At 47.1% G+C, this 21314-nt stretch overlaps 1 protein-coding gene across 12 annotated transcripts in view; it reads right to left on the reverse strand.

Moving 5' to 3' along the window:
* The window catches only part of ica1 (islet cell autoantigen 1), a 316484-nt gene that overhangs the window by 159922 nt on the left and 135248 nt on the right, over positions 1-21314 (reverse strand). For all 12 annotated transcript variants that reach the window (XM_072509105.1, XM_072509100.1, XM_072509097.1 and 9 more), the window contains one exon: positions 14834-14932. In XM_072509105.1, the coding sequence (XP_072365206.1) occupies positions 14834-14932 (99 nt within the window). The remainder of the gene's footprint in view (positions 1-14833; positions 14933-21314) is intronic.

Below are 21314 nucleotides of genomic sequence, written 5' to 3' on the forward strand. Positions count from 1 at the left end.
GGTGCAGACTCGATGGGCCGAATGGCCTCCTTCTGCACTGTATGTTCTATGTAATCTATGTAACAGGGGGACAGGGGGCACCCCTGTCTCGTCCCTCGGTATAGCCCAACGTACTCTGACCTCCGCCGGTTTGTCACTACGCTCGCCACCGGGGCGCTGTAAAGGAGCTTAACCCATCTAATAAACCCTCCCCCGAACCCAAACCTGCGCAATACCTCCCAGAGGTACTCCCACTCTACTCGGTCAAAGGCTTTTTCCGCGTCCATAGCTGCCACTATCTCCGCCTCTCCCTCCTCCGATGTCATCGTTATCACGTTTAAAAGCCGCCGCACATTGGTATTTAACTGCCTGCCCTTTACGAATCCCGTTTGGTCCTCGTGAATCACCCCCGGGACACAGTCCTCAATCCTAGTGGCCAGTACCTTCGCCAATAGCTTAGCATCCACATTGAGGAGCGAAATCGGCCTGTACGATCTACATTGCAGTGGATCCTTGTCTCGCTTTAGGATTAGGGAGATTGTCGCCTCCGACATTGTCTGGGGCAGGGTTCCCTCCTCTCTTGCCTCGTTGAAGGTCCTCACTAGTAGCGGGGCCAGCAGGTCCACATATTTTCTGTAGAATTCCACCGGGAACCCATCCGGCCCCGGGGCCTTCCCCGCCTGCATGCTCCCCAAACCCTTACTCAACTCCTCCAGCCCTTTTGGTGCCCCCAAACCAACCGCCTCCTGCTCCTCCACCCTCGGGAACCCCAGCTGGTCCAGGAATCGCCTCATCCCCCCTTCCCCCCCGGGGGCTGGGATCTGTACAGCTCTTCATAAAAGTCCTTAAATACCTTATTTATTTTCGTTGCACTTTGTACCGTGGCTCCCCTTCCATCTTTGATTTCCCCTATTTCCCTCGCTGCCGCCCTCTTATGGAGCTGGTGCGCCAGCATCCAACTAGCCTTTTCCCCGTACTCGTAAGTCGCCCCTTGCGCCTTCCTCCACTGTGCCTCCGCCTTGCCCGTGGTCAGCAGGTCAAACTCCGTCTGGAGCCGTCGCCTTTCCCCAAGTAATCATTCCTCCGGGGCCTCTGCGTATCTCCTGTCCACCCGCAAGATCTCCCCCACTAATCTCTCCCTTTCCATTCCCTCTATCTTCTCCCTATGAGCCCTGATGGAGATCAGCTCTCCCCTGATCACCGCCTTCAACGCCTCCCATACCACCCCCACTCGCACCTCCCCGTTGTCGTTGGTCTCCAAGTACCTTTCAATACACCCCCTCACCTTCCCACACACCACCTCATCGGCCAGCAGTCCCACATCCAGCCGACACAGCGGGCGTTGGTCCCTCTCCTCTCCCAGCTCCAGTTCCACCCAGTGCGGGGCATGGTCCGAAACGACTATGGCCGAATACTCCGTCCCCCCCACTCTCGGGATGAGTACCCTGCCCAGAACAAAGAAATCTATCCGGGAGTAAGCCTTATGCACGTGGGAGAAAAAAGAAAATTCCCTGGCCTGCGGTCTTGCAAACCTCCATGGGTCCACTCCCCCCATCTGATCCATAAACCCCCTAAGTACCTTGGCCGCCGCCGGCCTCCTTCCCGTCCTTGATCTGGAGCGGTCCAGTGCTGGGTCCAGCACCGTATTGAAGTCCCCTCCCATTATTAGTCCTCCTATCTCCAGGCCCGGAATGCGCCCCAACATGCGCTTCATGAATCCAGCATCATCCCAGTTCGGGGCATATACATTTACCAACACCACCCACGTCCCTTGCAACCTACCGCTCACCATCACATATCTCTCTGTGGATTTTCTGACGAGGTGGCGCAGAGTCGTCGTGTGGGAGGCAAGGTTGGGAATGAACTTCCCCAGGAATTTGACCATGCCAAGGAAGCGTAGGACAGCCTTCTTGTCGGCCGGCTGCGGCATGGCTGTGATGGCGCTCACCTTGTCTGCATCCGGACGGACCCATGGCCGGGAGATATGGTCCCCCAGGAACTTCAACTCGGTCTGGCCAAAGGAGCACTTGGCTCGGTTGAGGCGCAGGCCGTTTTCCCGTATGCGGGCAAAAACGTGTTGGAGACGATATATGTGCTCCTGCGGTGTGGTGGACCAGATGATGACATCGTCCACATATACGCGCACCCCTTCGATGCCTTCCACCATCTGCTCCATGATTCTATGGAAGACCTCGGATGCAGAGATGATGCCAAATGGCATCCGGTTGTAGCAGAATCTGCCGAAAGGGGTGTTGAAGGTACATAGCTTTCGGCTGGACGGGTCCAGTTGGATCTGCCAAAATCCTTTCGAAGCATCCAGTTTCGTGAATATCTTCGCCTGGGCCATTTCACTGGTGATCTCCTCCCATTTGGGTGTGGGATACTGTTCCCTCATAATATTATTATTGAGGTCTTTGGGGTCAATACAGATGCGGAGCTCGCCAGAGGGCTTCTTGACACACACCATGGAGCTGACCCATGGCGTGGGCTCCGTGACCCTGGATAGGACCCCTTGGTCCTGGAGATCCTGCAGCTGCTGCTTGAGGCGATCTTTAAGTGGCGCAGGAACCTTGCGAGGTGCGTGAACGACAGGGATCCGTCCGGTTTGAGGCGAATTCGGTAGGTGTATGGCAGTGTCCCCATGCCTTCGAATGCCTCCTGGTTGTGGGCGAGGAGCGATTGGAGCTGTGCGTAGAACTCTGCATCCGGGAAGTCAGACGTGCCGTCTGGAGAGAGAGAGAGAGAGAGGATTCGTTGCACAAGGTGGAGAGCCTTGCAGCCTGTGCGCCCAGCAGGGAGTCCTTCGATGAGCCGACTATCTCGAACGAGAGTGTGGCCGTGTGTGTGTTGTGTGTCACCTGGAGCTGGCAGGATCCCATGGCCGGGATAACGTTCCCGTTGTAGTCGACCATCTTGCACCGGGATGGCTGGATTGGTGGTCTGACCTTCATGGCGTAGAAGGCTGACCATGCTATGAGGTTGGCGGAGGCGCCAGTGTCCAGGCAGAAAGTGATCGGCGATCGGTTGACCGTCAGGGTGGCACTCCATTCATCGCCCGGATTGATGGTGTTGACCCGGTTCGCATCAATGACCGCAACCCGGAAGGCGTCTTGGTCATCTGTGTCGTCGGTTTGGATGTCGTGATGTGGAGGCTGGATGGTCCGCACGTGTCTGCGAGGTTGTCGGAGATGTGGAAGATCAACAGGTTGAGCCGCTGGACAGTAGGCAGCGTAGTGGCCCATCTTGCCACAGCGTAGGCATTGTCGTGTTTTTGCAGGACATTGCCCTTTTAAATGTGCAGCTCCGCAGTTGCCACACGTCATGACGTCATGGCGTTCGTTACGCCACTGCGCATGCGCAGTTAGGTCTTGCGTCGGGCGTGCCTGCGCAGCACATCCCTCAGTGTTGCCGTAGGTTTTGGCGCGCACAAACTCGGGAGGCCTTAAAAAGCACGCGAAACGGCCACCCTCGTCCGGGCCGCAGGCCGGGAGAAACTCGATTGCCTGGACGCGTTCGGCCTCGTGGGCGGCCTGGCATGCCGATTCGATCGCATGGGGCCCCCTCCCTGCCGATTCGGTCGCCTGAAATTGGGCATAGCGGCTAGTCGCATTCTCATGCCGGACACAGGCTTCAACTGCAGATGCTAAGGTCAGGCCTTTAATTTTTAGAAGCTGCTGGCGTAGGCCACTGGAGGCAACGCCAAAAACGATCTGGTCCCGGATCATGGACTCTGAGGTGGTGTCGTAACCGCAGGACTGCGCGAGTATGAGGAGGTGCATCAGGAAGGACTGAAAGAGCTCATCCTTACCTTGCAGGCGCTGCTGAAAGACATACCTCCCAAAGCTTTCGTTGACCTCAACGTTGAAGTGCTTGTCGAGCTCGAGGAGGACCGTGTCATTCTTAGCTTTGTTCTCGCCTTCCGCGAACACCAAGGAGTCGTATACATCGATGGCGTGCTGACCTGCGGTAGTGAGGAGCATGGCAATCTTTGCTTCGTCCGAGGCGCCCTGTTTTTCATTGGCTTGCATGAAGAGTTTGAAGCGCTGCTTGAGGAGCTTCCAATTTGTGCCCAGGTTCCCAGCGACTTGCAACGGCTGCGGTTTGTTGCGGGTGTCCATGGCTCAGGATGGCAGATTTGCCGGTAGGTATCGATTCACTCCTGGTATCATGAAGTGTTGGGTGCTCTGAGGTACAGACGAACCAACACGGTTGCGATTGGTACAACGCAGTTTTATTCCATGTAACTATTTATACATCAGACTTGGTACTCAGCACGTTGTGACTGTGTGAGTGTCTTGCTATGAGGTCCTGGCCCTGTGCTGTCTCCAGATGGACTGCCCAGGAAGTGTCGTGTTTCTGGTCTTATACGGTGTCTGCTCTTGTCTGTGATTGGCTGTCGTGTTATGTGTGCTAATTGGTCCGTTGGTCTGTCTATCATTATGTATGTGTTATGATGTATGTTTGAATATCATGACACAAATCACAAAACTGTCAGACATCTTGCATGAAAATAAGTCACTTGTTTTAAATCAGGGATTTTGTTCCTTTAAGGCCATCTTTTTTTTTTTAAAAACAAGTGTATTATTTTTCTTGTAATAATGCTCGACTCTGCTTTCTTCTCAACTTACTGGAAAGAGTGAAATCCACAAAAAGCATAATTTTATCAGCACGATAAAAATATCACAGTAAAACCAGCAGCAACAGATTTTCACAGCATGAAATGCACAATAAAAATAATCAGTACTGTCATTTTTCACACTATGGGGTAAAATTTGCCAAAGAATCTAAAGCAATTGCCATCTGTTTTTTCTCTTAACTTCACATGCAAGTACTTCCCATGTTCTCTTTGGTACAACTTTCTTGTCTGATCACATAAAACCACAAAACTAAGATTGCAAATATGTTCACCCCTGGAAACAACTAACCCATAAATCTCTTACAGCTGCTATTTTAAAATTCCAAATGTCCAGCCTTTGGTCCTCCGTTTGCCACATTTGCTCAACTGCACCCTCTCCATCATCTTCAGTGCCCTAATTCCAGTAAAACCATTACTTTTTGTCACCCTGACCTGTTCCCCTGGCCCTCATTTCTGCTGCCACAAACTCCAAGACATACAGGCTTAAAAGGATGTAGCAGACAACTGGTGTAGCCACCGCCATCAGATCTGCTGGACCACATAAAACACTATTGTTCTCGTCTGCTAAACTGCTCACTATTCCAAGATCATTCTGGAATGCAAAGATAGTCTCCTACTTTGTTTCTTGATCGCAAACCAGTTTGCTCATAGCTCTGTACATGGGAAAGATAGGACACAGCAACCAAGCTCATCAGCAAATACATCTAAAGAAGACCAGATTTTAAAAAGATTGATTGTCAAGTTGGGCCTGAAGGTCCCTTCAACCAACCAGAAGGATCCAGAAGCAAGATCTTTTTACTTTTCTGTAAAGACAGTGATTGCATCTTTTAGAAAAAGAGAAAAAAAAAATATAATAATAAAATAACTTAAAAGTTTTAACCTGAAACAGTGGTTTTTAGTCTACTTTACTTACTTAGCAATGCAGGACCCAGGATCGATGTTACAAAGTGGCAAGTAGATGAAATCTTCGGTGAAGGTCTGGGTTATACCGGGGGATAACTTGAAAATATAGTTTGACCTGAATAGCACCCACTAAAGCCTGCATCGGAGTCTGGGAGTGAGAATTCCTGTTCACCATTTAGAATATCAGCCCTTTTTTTGGTATAGGGGGAATTCTAAGAATAGTGGTGAGTTTTTAAAACTTCATTACCTCCATCAATATGTGCGAAGAGCTCACGGACTTCTTTGTCGCTAAGCCCAAGACCTTCTGATCAGCCGCCTCTTTTGGATTATGCCTACAGTGCAGAAGGAGGCCATTCAGCCATGGGGTCTGCACCGAACCTCCAAAAGAGCATCCTATCTAGGCCCATTCCCCGCCCTCCTAGCCTTATCCCCCATAACCCCACCTGCACATCTTTGGACACTAAGGGGCACTTTAAGCACGGCAAATCCACCTAACCTGCACATCTTTGGACTGGGAGGAAACTGGAGCTTCCCCGGAGGAAACCCACACAGACATGGGGAGAAAATGCAAACCTCACACACACTTACCCAAGTTTGTAATTGAACCCAGGTCCCTGACACTGTAAGGCAACAGTTTTAACCACTGTTCCGTCCTTCCATAAGTCCATCAGGCTAAGCGTCTTCTACCCTAACCCAGAACTCACATCTTTCTCGAGTTTCTCTATCTCCCCTCATGCCCTATCCAGGGTCACCTTGCCCACAAGATTTGCTCCCTCGACCCTATTCCTAGATTGCTGACTACTCAATTCCCCTCCTAGTTCCATGTTAACCAATATTGCTAACAGTTCTCTCTCTTCAAGTGCTACCCCTCTCACCTTTGAAATGGCCTTCATCACCCCCTTCCTCATAAAACCAACCCATGACCCCACCGTCCATGTAAACCAGCGCCCCATCTCTGACCTCACTTTCCACCTCTCAAACCCAAACTCATTTCCCCCAAACTCCATGTTTAAATCTTTCCAATCAGGTTCCTGCCCTGCCACACTGCCAAAATGCCTCTTGTCAAAGTCACAAATGGCCCTACCATAACATGGGTTTCCCCCCTGACCCTGCCCTGTCACCTTCTGATGCAGAGTGGCATGGCTATGTAGTTCCCGTTATTCTACTGCTTTTTGGCTGAGTTCCTGCCCCATGAGAGCATCACACACCAATAGGGCATGCTGGGACAGCAGGGTCATGACAGCTTGAGACCAGTGCAAGCGAAGTTCCTGCAGGAATTTGAAGACTGAAATAAACTTTCATCACAATACAATACTGAGTTATCGGATCAAAAGGGAGTTGCTGCTATTCAGAAATAATTTAAAAGAGAAGTAACCTTGGAAATAAAGGCATTTCCTTCTTGGAATTGCAATGCTCCTATGCTTTGAGAAGAGTTTGGATGTGGACATTGAGAGGAAGAAACCAGTTTTATGTGCATAGCTCCAACTTAAAGTATGGTGCCAATGCTACAGGTAGCACAGACCAAGGAGGCTATATATAGAATTGAATGCAGTGAATAAAGTGTGGTTTATTCATAAACAATTATTGATCTTTGCCAGCTGTTGGCACCACATCTGAAATTTCTTTCCATTAGGCCTTTCTAACAGGGACTCTGCAGTGTATGCAAAAGTAACTTTTCTTTATACAACTGGATATATGCATGGATGTATAATTTGGGCTTAAATATGTCAATTTGCCCGATTCAGACAGACAACAGATTTCTTCTATTTTCCAATGGAAACAGCAGGGATTGAGCACTTGAAATCTATTCAATGTCACGATTTCCACAAGTACAGTGTGTAATTAAAGGCCTTGCCTGAAAATGTCTTGATTTTAAACAGGGTTTTCGTTTAATGAATATGGAGCTGGTGAGTGATGTCAGCCATATTATTTGCTTGCTAATTGGAAGCTGCAATATTGTTGCATTTTCTGATGATGAAAGGTACCTACAGTATTCAGCTAGAGAAATGTGTCAGGATCATTGCTGGATGACCATGGCTACCTAATTCAACCATGGCCAATGATACCATTGTCTCAATCCCGGGCCAAGAATGATAACAGGTTCAATGAAGCTTAATGTAATATACACATCATTATTGAACATCTGTTGATACTCTCAAGTCCGGCTTTGGTTTTGCCCTGGCGATAGAGCCACAGGCAATGGCGCTTAAAGCATCAAGAAGTTGGAAAGGGATCATGTGGGGGAGGGTGGAGCATTAGAGTTTTGTTATACGTGGACAACTTGCTACTTTACATTTTGGACCCGTTGGGTGTCATTAGCGGGATTATGGACATCTTAGAGGAGTTTGGTCGGTTTTCCAGATATAAAGTGAGGCTTCCTGATTCAAGCAAGGGGACAGGAGGGGATGTTGGGCGAGCTCCCGTTTAAAGTGGTTGGGACGAACTTTAGATACTTGGGTATTCAGGTGGTGCGGGGATGGGAAGACTTGCACAAATTGAACCTGGCGTGGCTGGTTGAGCAGATGAAGAGGGATTATAAGAGGTGGGACATGCTCTTGCTGTCGCTTGCGGGGCGGGTGCAAACCGTGAAAATCACAGTGCTCCTGAGGTTTCGATTTGTTTTTCAGAACCTCCCGATTTTTATCCCAAAGACCTTTTTCAGGAACGTCAACGTCCTGATTTTGGGGTTTGTTTATGTGGGTAAAGAACGTGCTGCTGGAGCGGGGATGTGGGGGGGTGGGCTGGACCTGCTAAATGTAATGAACTACTACTGGGCAGCAAATATATCCATGGTTCAGAAGTGGGTAGTGGGGAAGGGGTCGGGTGGGATTGGATGGAAGCAGCTTCCTGTAAGGGCACTAGCCTCAGGGCACATTTGACGGCGGCCAGAATGAGCAGGTTCTTTGAGGGGGTGGAAGATAGGTGTGGGCGATGCACGGGGGTGGGGGGGGGCACGAACCATGTCCACATGTTCTGGGCTTGTCTGAAACTGGAGCGGGTTTGCTGACGTTCTGTCGGAGGTACTGGGGGTGAAGGTTGTCCTGAGTCCAGGAGTGGCGATTTTCGGAGTGTCAGAAGACCCGGGAGTCCAGGGGGTGAGAGAGGCCGATGTCTTGGCCTTTGCCTCCCTGGTAGGCCGGAGACGGATCTTGTTGGAATGGAGGAACTCGGGGCCGCCGAAACCGGGGGGGGAGGGGGTAGCGCAAGTGACCTTGCAGAATTCCTGAAGCTGAAAAAGATTATGTTTGCCTTGAGAGGGTCTGTGGCGGGGTTCGTCTGGAGATGGAAGCTGTTCATTGACTTCTTCAAGGATAGTTAAGAAGTCATCAGTATGGGGGGTGGGGGGGTGGGGTGTTATTTATTGGCTATGTGATTTCCTGTTTGGTCTCTTTTTCTTGGTTTTGGATCGTGTTTTATGTGTTTATTTATTGTTATGGGCCAGGGTTTAGAGAACCCCAAAGTGTATCATGGAGTTCACCTGACCCACAACCTTTAATAGATTGTGGTATGGGGAACACACGGCCCACTCTACAGGTGTGATACTTCAGAAATGGACAAGTATTTTTAAAAACAAAACAATGTTTATTCTATGAATGCAAGTTACCCTTTTTTAAAATAAACAGTGAACATCTAAGCAACCATTAATTCAAATACAGTCCCAAAGACTACAGCCCTAAGTAAGCTGTCCTTTTAACATCCAAAAGACTTAACAAACCTTCAAACAGGAGCACATTAGGTTTACATTCAATACTGACACCTTTTACAATTCTGGGTTCACCAAATGATCCATAGTCTTTGGATGGCAGAGATCAACAGTACAGTTCACTAAAAAACACAGACACACCCAAGCTTTTCTCAAACTGAAACTAAAAAGCAGTAGAGCTCAGCTCCACCAACACTGACATCACTGCAGTAACATGAGCAGCCAAACATTTCTTAAAGCAACATTCTCATGACATTATAAATGCCTTAATAACATTTTTTTTTAAAAAAACAAGTCCGACTTTTGCATCTGAATAGATCAGTGGATCAGCATAATACAAGGATGTCCAAACTTATGGTAGCATGTTGCATAATGTGAATTTTGGGCTAAGAAAAAAATCAGGGGCGCGATTCTCCGTTCCTCAAAGCCGATTTCATAATTGGCGATCGGGTGGAGAATCCTTTTTGACACCAAAATCGGGGGCGGCACCTGTTTGACGCAGGTTTTGTATGCTCTGCCCCCTCCAAAACAGCATCATCGCGCCGCAGGGAGGGCCTTAGCGCGTCACCTGAAGACTGTCCCCCGATGCTCCGCCCCTGATGGTCCAGTTCACATCTGGTCTCAGCCGTGTGGTAACCCGGTGTGGCGGCTGCGGACTGTGTCCAGCGCCGCCACATTCGGTTGGGAGCCATGGCCATGGGGTGGGGAGGGGGTGGCCAGGCGGGCACTCTCTGGCAGGTCGGGTCTGCGCACGGCCGGCGCCGTGTTTTATGGTGCGACCACCACAGGTCGTCGCCGTGTGCATGCACGGCCAAGGACCCGGCCATTCTCCACCCGCTTATTTCATGAAGGCCGGGAGTTTTACTAGCCCCTCACCGGTTGCAGCATTGGTGAGGGGGTCCGCCGATATTTTCCACGTAAAACACCACAGACCCTCCGCACTTAGCCTCAGAATCAGAGAATCTGGCCTCAGGTGTTTTATCCACTCAAGGTGAAGAGAAACCATTGATTCCTCATCATGACAAGGGCACCCAAGAGAGATGACACAGGGAAATCCACTGCCAGCATCATGCGATATTCAGCAAGGAATTGTTGACAAATGTCTCCAGTGGATATGATATCAACCCTCTTCAGAAACCATGCCCGATATTATTATGAATGTGGCTCAATATTATGATGCAGAGTACGGACTGCCCCAGGTTTCAACTGAGTAGGTGGTATCTTCAATCTCAACTCAATTACTCCAATTAATTTTGGACTGTGGCTGGAATTTTCTAGACGCTCATGCCAGTTGGGTCTTCTGGTTCTGCCAATATGAATGGAGATTTCAATGGCTCGCTGGCCATTGGGGTTCGAAAGTTCCAGCCTGTCTGTTTTTAAGTAAACAAACTGTATCAAGATTGATGCAGACCTCGCTAATGCAATCTCAGCCGAATGCAAGGGAAAGTTGCACAAAACAAAATTATAGGTGCTCAGGCTGGATGGTGCACAAGAATAAAGGCAGCACCCACACGTCATTGCAGCGTTAATGTAAGCCTACTTGTGACACTAATAAAGGTGATTATTATTATTTAAGATGGCGGCGATGATGGCAACAGTGATGGCAGAGGAGGATCATCATTCTTTTCCTCTGGGAGGAAGAATCCTGTGACTCTCACCAAGAAGGCATGGTTGTAGGTAGATGACAAGGGAGTGGTCAGCAAAGCCAGTTCCCAGTTTCTGAATGCAGTGCAGAAAGTAGTTTAATGGCCTAACCAGTTCACAAAGAAGTGTGTACATTTACTGAATCAATTACATACTGTTGTTTAAGCTCCTCACTTTCAGCAGCATCTAGCCTTCATTTACTTTGCACATCACATGCATTCCCTCTTCCTTACCCAATTATTATGCTATGCATTTGTCTCATAGTGACTCTTACTGAATGCACTGCATCCATTGGGTGCATATCTCTTCCTCACTCACAAAGGCATCATGTGCCACTTTGAGAACAAACCTGAAATTATCTTTGGATTAAAAAGGATTAGATAGAGATGGGCAATGTGGTTGGAATGTATCAAATAATATTGGAGGAACTGCAGTGACTCACCATGGTGACTGGGTTAGGTCCCCATCAGGCTGAAACTTTTATGTGGACTAGGTACAACTGCACTTTCAGACAGCTAGCAGAGGCATGGCTAGCTGAATCACCTCCATTATGCTGCAAATTTCTATGATTCTACAGTTATCCTTTTGTTCAGAAAATAAATCCCCTTCTGTAATATGATCAAGTAAACAGAAATGAGGGAAGCAATGAATGGATGAAAAAGTGCTTTAAACACATTGAATTTTAATTAGAAGCAGGATTTATACATTTCAAAAAATGTCAATCTCAGCCGCAGAATAGTTGGTGGATCAGTGGAAGCTAAAGGTACAATTATTAGCAGCTTTGATAATAACTTTTCTTTAAATATGAAAGTTAAGTCCAACAATGGGGCTTAAAAAAATGCAAGTAAATATTAAATTATATGGAAGCTAAAATAAATACACAAAGGAAAAAAAATCTGTAACATCTTTACACCTTCAGAAGGACAGTGAGCAGGACTTTCATCCTTTAGTCTCAACCAACAATAATCCCGTTCCAAACCAGAGGGTAATAGTCTGGCACAGCCCAAAAATCTGTCTTCATTAAGCCATCATCCCATTCCATTCAACAGCATTACCATCACCGAATTCCCCATTGTCAACAAGCTGGGGGATTGACCATTGACCAGTAACTTAACTGGACCAGCCACTAAATACTGTTGCTGCAAGAGCAGGTCAGAGGCTCCGAATTCTGTGGTTAATAATTCACCTCCTGACTCCCCAAAGCCTGTCCACCATCTAAAAGGCACAAATTAGGAGTGTGAAGGAATACTCTCCACTTGCCTGGATGACGGTAGCTCCAACATCACAAGCTCAACACCATCCAGGACAAAGCAGACCATCACTTCCATCACCTTACACATTCACTCCCTACACCTTGCGTGCCGTGTGGCGCCAGTGTGTTCCACGTACACAACGCATTGCATCAAGGGATTATCACTACCTGTAATTTACCCCTGCTGGTAACACACCATCCTGACTTAGGAATATATCACCATTCTTCACTGTGCTTGAATAAAAACCCTGGAATTCCATTACACTACTGTGGATGCATCTACAACATAGGAATTGCCGAGGTTCAAGAGGGTGTTCACTACCACCTTCTCAAGAGCAATTAGGGATAGGCAATAAATTCTGGCCTTGGCAGTTATCCCACACCTCACAAATGAAAGTACAGAGGCACCCACCTCACAGAAGTGAAAGTTCTGAGTGTGTCACCCTGCTGTGCTGAGAGGGGAAACACAAATCCACAGAAGTCACTTTTTCAATTTCCCCTCTGGAAGCTAAGGGACCACTGGAAATGGGTCGATACTTTGCAATGACTGGTGCATCTCCACCATCACCATTAACAAGACACACATCAAGAGTGTGATAGAACACTCAGCATTTGCCTAGATTGATGCAGTGCAATAATAGTTCATCCAAGACAGAGGAGTTCACTTAATTGGTGTCTTTCCACTAGTGCAGTCATCATTTTCCTCCATCATTGATTCAAAACAGTAGATGTAGGGGGCGGTTCTCTGCCTGCGTTCTGCCCGGTGCACATCCCGCTATTCCAGAAGAGAGGGAGTGCCCCTAAATGGGGTTCAATGTCTGTTAAGTATTATATGTTATGAGGCAGTGGCCCTTTTAAGAGGTGACACTGGTGGCATCAGCAGTCAGGTGCACAGGCTTTAGATCCAGACTTTGCATTTAAGTCTGTGAGAGTGTGCAGTATAAGTTAAATGGAAACCCTATCTGTTGAGTTACAGAAATCCATGAGTTGTATATTCTTTGGTTCTGACTGTGGTCAAGTGCAGAACAGCTGGCGATGAGGAGGGATTTCAGCAGCCAGTGTGAGGGTTCCGCCAAGTTCACTCAGCTCCTGACCTCATTATAGCCTTGGTTCAAACATGGGCAAAAGAGCTGAATGCCAAAGGTGAGATGAGAGTGACTGCCCTCGACATCAAGGCAGCATCTGACCCAGTATGGCATCAAGAAGCCCTCGCTAAACTGGAGTCAATAGGAATCAGGAGAAAAACTCTCTGCTGGTTGGAGTCATCCCTGGCACAAAGGAAGATGATTGTGGTGGTTGGAGGTCAATCACCTCAACTCCAGGACATCACTGCAGGGGTTCCTCAGGGAAGTGTCCTAGGCCTAACCATCTTCAGCTGCTTCATCAATAACCTCCCTTCCATCATAATGTCAGTAGTGGGGATGGGTTAGCACTGTTGTTTCACAGTGCCAGTGACCCAGATTCGATTCCCAGCTTGGGTCACTGTCTGTGCAGAGTCTGCCTGTTCTCCCCTTGTCTGTGTGGGTTTCCTCCGGGTGGTCCGGTTTCCTCCCACAAGTCCCGGAAGACGTGCTTGTTAGGTGAATTGGACATTCTGAATTCTTCCTCTGTGTACCCAAACAGGCACCGGATGTTTGCGGGTGGCTGCACAATGTTCTGCACCATTCGTGAATCCTCAGATAATGAAGCAGACCATGTCCAAATGCAGCAAGACCTGGACAATATCCAGGCTTGGGCTGACAAGTGGCAAGTTACATTCGGGCCACACAAGTGCCAGGCGATGACCATCTCCTACAACAGAGGATCTAACCACTGCCCCTTGACAGTCAATGGCATTACCATCGCTGAATCCCCCACAAACAACATCCTGAGGGTTAGTTACCATTGATCAGAAACTGAACTGGACTAGCCACATTAATACTGTGGCTACCAGGGCAGGTCAAAGACTAGGAATCCTATGGCGAGTAACTTACCTCCTGATCCCCAAAGCATATCCACCATCTACAAGACACAAGTCATGAGTGTAATGGAATACTCGCCACTTGCCTGGACAAGTGCAGCTCCAACAACACTCAAGAAGCTCGACACCATCCAGGACAAAACAGCCTGCTTGATTGCTCCCCCTTCCACAAATATTCAAACCTCCACCACCCACGAACAGGGGCAGTCGTGTGTACCATCTACAAGACGTACTGCAGTAACTCACCAAGGTTCCTTCGACAACACCAACCAAACTCACAACCACTATAATCGAGAAAGACAAGAGCAGCAGATACCTGGGAACCCCACCACCTGGAGGTTCCCCTACAAGTCACTCACCACCCTGACTTGGAAATATATTGCCACTCCTTCACTCTCTCCCTAGCAGCACAGTGGGTGTATCTACACTGAAAATATCAACAATTGATAAGGGGACACACACACGCGCGCGCACGCACACAAAAAAGTATTTTGAAACTAAACCTACTTCTAAACGTACAAGTGACTTGTAACTCATTCTTGGATCCTCTTTCCTTACATTTTAGGTTGTACTATGGAGTATTATTTTAATACTTGTTTATTTGTGTTTTCAGGTTAAACAAATTTACACAAATCTTGAAGGAGATGTGAACCTTTTTTAAAAACACAGATAGGAGGGAGGATGATAAAACAGTGAATAGCTTTTGAAAAAATATATGTAACTATAATAAACATCCAAATTCGAATATACATTTACCTTCAACATTGCAAATTCATATGGCTGGTAGCCTTTGAAACTTTCATGAATAGCTGCCATCGTGTGAGATGTCTTTTCCCAGAAATGGAGTAATGTTGTCTGAATCAGAAGAAAACAGTAAACATTTTAATGTAGTTTCACTGTCAAATGGGTTAAGTATCTATGTTTACCAGCCAAATACGGAATGTTTCATTTACACGATGGGCGTTGAAGATCGGCTCATACTTCAATGTTAATTCTTGTAACTTACTGACGACTGAATTAAATAACTACAATACCCAACAGCAACATTACCTTTTTACATCTACCACAAAAAACTTGCAGACTCCTGCAATAAAATTACCCAATAAAATGTAGCAAAACCACTCAAATTTTCCACAAATCATGAAATTGATACGCTATGGTCTCATCCAGGCAAATCTGCATTTATCTGACACACGGAGAAATATTTGGTAGTTGAGGAAATTCAATGTAGTGAGGAAAGACCTCTGACCTTTTACAAAAATGGAGTGGTCCTAGCGAGGGAGCTGGAGATCAGCACCAGGGCCGGAGAGCTGAAGACAGGAAGCATTAATTAGGAGGGCAGGTAGGGAGTGGTTGGTGAGTTTTTTTTTCTATTGACAGGTACCAGAGAGATACAAGTATTGTGTTAAATATATAGCTTAATTAGTAAAATCGCTTTGATATAATCACAGAGAATTATTGAGTGATATTTCTAAACCTAATTAGTTAAATAAAACACTATAAGTTTTATGTTTCTGTTCCAGGTGGTGGGGTGGGTTTTCGGTATCTCGGGATACAGGTGGCACAGGGCTGGGCACAGCTGCATAAATCGAATTTGGCACGACTGGTGGAGAGAATGAAGGTGGACTTTAAAAGGTGGGATGTGTTGCCACTGTCACTGGCTGGGCGCGTGCAGACGGTTAAAATTTAAAAAAAAAATCTAACATTAAGAGTATCCAATTCATTTTTTCCAATTAAGGAGCAATTTAGCGTGGCCAATCCGCCTACCCTGCACATATTTGAGTTATGGGGGCGAAACTCATGCAAACACGGGAAAAATGTGCAAACTCCACATGGACAGTGACCCAGAGCTGGGATTGAACCTGGGACCTCGGCGCCGTGAGGCACCAGTGCTATCCACTGCGCCACCGTGCTGCCCCACAGACGGTTAAAATGACGGCGCTGCCCAAGCTCTTGTTCGTGTTCCAGAACCTCCCATCCTTTGTTCCCAAGTCCTTTTTTGGGAAGGTGAATGGGTTAATCACGGGGTTTGTGTGGGCAGGTACTCCACAGGTCAGGAGGGTGTTTTTGGAGAAGGGGCGAGGGGAGAGGGCAGCTAACATTGCCGAGTTTGATGAACTATTGCTGGGCAGTGAATATCACACTTGTTAGGAAATGGACAGTGGAGGAGGGGTTATTGTGGGAGTGGATGGAGGCTGCGTCGTTTAGGGGGACGAGTTTGAGTGCACTGTTGTTTCTATTGACAGGTACCAGGTCGGGAATTCCGTGAGCCCGCTGGTAGTCTCAGCGTTGCGAGTTTGGAACCAGTACAGGTAACACTTTGGGTTGGAAAGCATGTTGCTATGGGTGCCGATGTGTGACAACCATAATTTTGTGCCGGTGGGGCTGGGTGCGAGGTTCTGGTGGTGGAGGCAGGTGGGGATAGAGTACTTCAGGGACTTGTTTGTAAGGGACAAATATGTAGTCCTGGAAGAGCTGGAGGAAACATACAAGTTGCCTAAGGGGAATGGCTTCAGATACTTGCAGGTGAGGAACTTTGAGAGGACGGAGGTGCCTTCCTTCCTGGGGCTGCCGCCTCTGGTGTTGCAAGATAAGCTGTTGTCTGAAGATGATATTGGGGAGGGGAGAGTGTCAAACATTTATGGAGAGTTGATGGAGAGGGACAGCGCTCCTGTGGAGGAGATCAAGCACAAATGGGAGAAGGAGTTGGGTGATGAGGCGAGGGCCGGGACGTGGGAGGAAATCTGCAGAGGGTGAATGCATTCTCAACATGCGCGAGGTTAAACCTTATCAATTTAAGGTGGTGCCTAAGGCCCACATGACGGCTGTGGTGATGAGCTGAGTCTTTGCAGGAGTGGAGGATAGGTGTGGGTGGTGTGCGGGGGAGGTCCACAAATCATGTCCACAGGTTCTGGGTGTGTCCAAAGTGGAGGGTGTTCTGCGACGGGGTCTCGGATGTTACGTCCAAGATTCTGGAGGTGGCTATATTTGGAGTGTTGGATGATCTGGGAGTCCTGGAAGAGAGAGGCTGATGTCTTGGCCTTTGCTTCCCTGGTAGCCGGAGACGGATTTTGTTGAGCTCTCGGGACACAGAGCCACCAAAGGCAGGGACGTGGGTGAGCGACCTGGCAGATTTGCCAGGTCACTCACCCACGTTCTTTGTTCCTGTGGATTTCTGGTGTAGCTTTCTTAATAAAGGAAGAAATCAGTACAACAGTGAGAAATTATCTTAGTTCAGGAGACTAAGATGTAGAATCAGTTTGGGTGTAAATAAGGGGCGGGATTCTCTCATCCTGCGGCAGAGTGTCCACGCGATTTGCGATGGTGTGATCGGGCCGCTCCCAGGACGAATCCCGGCCCCTACAGGGGGCCAGCACGGCGCTGGAGCGGTTCACGCCACTCCAGCTGCCGATCCCGGTGCGAACTGGGCGCCACGGGATCCGCGTAAGCGCTGTGGCACCAGCGCCAATGTGCACATGTGCAGTGGCTTCCTTCAACGCGCCAGCCCCGATGCAACATGGCGCAGGACTACAGGGGCCGGCGTGGCAGAATGGAGGCCCCCAGCCAGAGAGGCCGGCCCACCGATTGGTGGGCCCCGATCACGGACGAGGCCGCATCGGAGGCCCCCCCTGCGGTCAGATCCCCCCCTCCCACTCACAGGCCACTACCCTACCCTTCCACACTGAGTTCCCGCTGGCTGAGAGGTGTGGATGGCGCCGGCGGGACTCAGCGTTTCCACAACGGCTGCTCGGTCCATCCTGGCCCGAGAATTGGTGGGCTGGCCACGCAGAGCTGCCCGCAACCGGCGTCGCGCCAACCACGCCGATTCTTCACTCTGCGGAGAATCGCGTGTCGGCGTCGGGGCGTCGTGACCCGGTTGCGGGGATTTTCCAGTCCAGTCCAGGGCTGGGTGAATCCCACCCAAGAAATAGCAAAATAAATAAATCACTGCTGAGTGTAGTTTATACACCCCTAACAGTAGCTATACTGTCGGACTGGTTATTCATCAATAAATAATGAGGGCTTGCATGAAAGATACTGAAATAATCATGGATGACTTTGATCTTCATATCTATTGGATGAATCAAACAGGCAAAGATAGCCTGGAAGATGAGTTCCGAGAGTATTCTGAACAGTTTCTCAGAAAAATACATTCTGGAACAAGGTTATTTGAGACAGGATGTAATGAGGCAGGATCAATTAATGACCTCATACTAAAGGATCCTATACATAAAGAGTGATTAAGACATGGAGTTCCACATTTAATTTGAGGGTGAGAAATGTGGGTCCATAACTAGCACCCTGAAATAAAATAAAAGGCAATTAGAAGGATATGAAGTCAAGAGTTGGCTAAAGTGGACTGGTAAATAGGTTAAGTGGGAAGATTGTGGAGATGCAGTGGCAGACATTTAAGTAGGTATTTCACATCTCTCAACAAAGGTATATTCCTTTGAGGAAGGACGACTCTACCAGAAGGATGGACCAGGGCTAATTAAGGAACCAAATATAACTTTGAAAGAAATAGGTACAAAGATTAGTGGTTGGCCAGAATTTTGGGAAAGATTTTGAAACCAACAAAGGATTAATTAAAAAAAATAAAGAGGGTGAAATTGGAATATGAAAGAAAACAAACAAGAAATCCAAAAACAAAAAGTAAAAGCTTCTACAGGTATATAAAAGGAAAAGATGAGCTAAAGTAAGCAATGATCACTTAGAAGATGAGACTAGGGAATTATTAATGGGAAACAAGGAAATGGCAGAGGCTTTGAATAAGTATTTTATAATTGTAGAAGACACAAAAATCAACCCACGAATAGTGCAAAACTACTGTCACTCGAGAAAAAGTAATCAAACTTAGGGCTAACAAGTCCCTTGAGCATGGTGGTGTGCATCCTACGATCTTAATAGTGACTGCAGAGATAGTGTGATGGATTAGTTATAATCTTCCAGAATTCTCTAGATTCTGGAAAGGTCCCAGCAGATTGAAAAACAAAATTGTTGCAAATTTATTCAAGAAAGGCAGGAGACAGAAAACAGGGAACTATAGGCCAGTTAGCCTAACATCAGTCAATGGAAAAATACTAGAATCCATTATTATTATTTCAAATGGGTTGATTTCAGGATGGCAAACAGGAACTAATGGAGTGCCACAAGGATTGGTGTTGGGGCCTCAACTATATGGGGCTGGTTTAGCACACTGGGCTAAATCGCTGGCTTTGAAATCAGACCAAGGCAGGCCAGCAGCACGGTTCAATTCCCGTACCAGCCTCCCCGAACAGGCGCCAGAATGTGGCGACTAGGGGCTTTTCACAGTAACTTCATTTGAAGCCTACTTGTGACAATAAGCGATTTTCATTCATTTATGATCGATATTATTGACTTGGATAAAGGGACCAACTGCATTCTAGCCAAATTTGCTGACAATAGGTAGGAAAACAAATTGTGAGGATGCAAAGAGTCTCCAACAGGATGGAGATAGGTTAAATGAACAGGCCAAAGTTTGATAGGTGGAGTATAGTGTGGGAAAATGTGAGATTGTTCACTTCAGCAGGAAGAACAGAAAATCATGAAACATTTTTAAACTGAGAGTCTGCAGAATGCTGCAGCACAGAGGGATCAGGGTGTCCTTGTCCATGAAATCACGAGGAGTCAACATGCGAGTACAAGGAAGTCACTCCATAAAATCCAGCAGAGAAGTAGCTGCAGTAGTTCATTTTTCAATACGTATAACTAGGTAGTTTACTATTCACCCAATTCATCTGTTATGACATTTTTTTTCAGAATTAAAAGTCCTCCTTTATCCACACATTTAAAATTGGCTCATCAACATTAAAGATGAACTGAGCAACATATTTTAAGAACATTAGCTTTGATTATAATAGTTAGCTGCTCATTAGCCTTTACTGTAACAGCAAACTACCAACTGTAATTACAAACCGTAATTTTGTCAGGTCTGTGACAAGTCTGAGAAGAGAAGAAACACTAAATTAATTTTTATCCTTCAGATTTTATTTTTGGCTTTAAGTACTTGTGAAGCGAAGTGATTTCATGCTCATTTTTGTTTAAATAACCTCACATGACAAGAGACATTAGACTACGACTTAATTATTATATCCTAAAGCTAGAAACCTTCAGTTACAAAGAATTAACTTCACCCCATGTTAATGATTACACTGCAACTTTCTTTAATTTATGCTGTTATGATTAAACCATAATTAAGTAAGAGTGTAGAAGATAACAAAAGGCAGGTGTATTCAAAAGAAAATCTGACGTAAGCCCAAAGAACTGAAAACGTTACGTTCAATGTCAGCATTAATGCTCAATTGATAAAGTTATACATTTTTATTTGAGTATGTGATGCAACAAAGTTCAGAGAATTTTATGGAGCAGTTGATCTTTAATGTTGATGAGCTGCCACAGGCCCACAGATTTTAAGCTAGCCTAATGTTATGGTGAGATGCTATGTGGCATGTCTCAAGGATGTATCGAGTCAAAATCCTGGAACTATCTTCCCAACAGCACTCTGGGTGTATCTAGACCACATGGACTTCAGCGGTTCAAGGCGGTACATCACCACCACCTTCTCAAGGGCAATAAGGATCGGCAATATATTATGGTGGCCTAGACAGCAACACGCACACCCCATAAATGAATATTTTTTTAACGTCCCTGAGAAGCATGTCAGATATTGATGTAAAACATCTATAACTGGTCGCCACGTGCTATTGGTGTGGATAGGAAACTGAATGGTTCAAATCAGCAGTTTGTGATGAAGCAACAATATATGTTATCACTTGATTTATTTAGGACTGGAAGCAGTAACGTGGCAGGATTTCTTAAATGTTAAAAGATGCTTTGGTGTCGCTGGCCTCATAGCAGCAAAGATTTGTAGTGAAAGGATTAATAATACAAGCGCAAAATACTGTGGATGCTGGAAAACTGAAACAACAATCGAAAATGCTGGAAATACTCAGCAAGTCTGGAGGCATCTGTGGCAGGAGTAACACAGTTGAATGGGTGGAATTGAATGCCCCTTTAGTGGTGAGGGAGGGTCCAGTGTAGTCAGGTAGGAGGGTGCGGTGTACAGATCCTGCCTCCTTCCAATAAAGCCCAGGCAGGAGCCTTGTGGTTGGACGTCTAGCCTGGAGGCTGTGGTACTGGAAACATGCTGATCGGACACATAGGTCAGGAATAGCAGAAGCTGCCAAATGAGGCCCTGGCTGGAATCAATACTTAC

The sequence above is a fragment of the Scyliorhinus torazame genome, chromosome 6 (genome assembly GCF_047496885.1).
Source record: "Scyliorhinus torazame isolate Kashiwa2021f chromosome 6, sScyTor2.1, whole genome shotgun sequence".
Classification (NCBI taxonomy): Eukaryota; Metazoa; Chordata; class Chondrichthyes; order Carcharhiniformes; family Scyliorhinidae; genus Scyliorhinus; species Scyliorhinus torazame.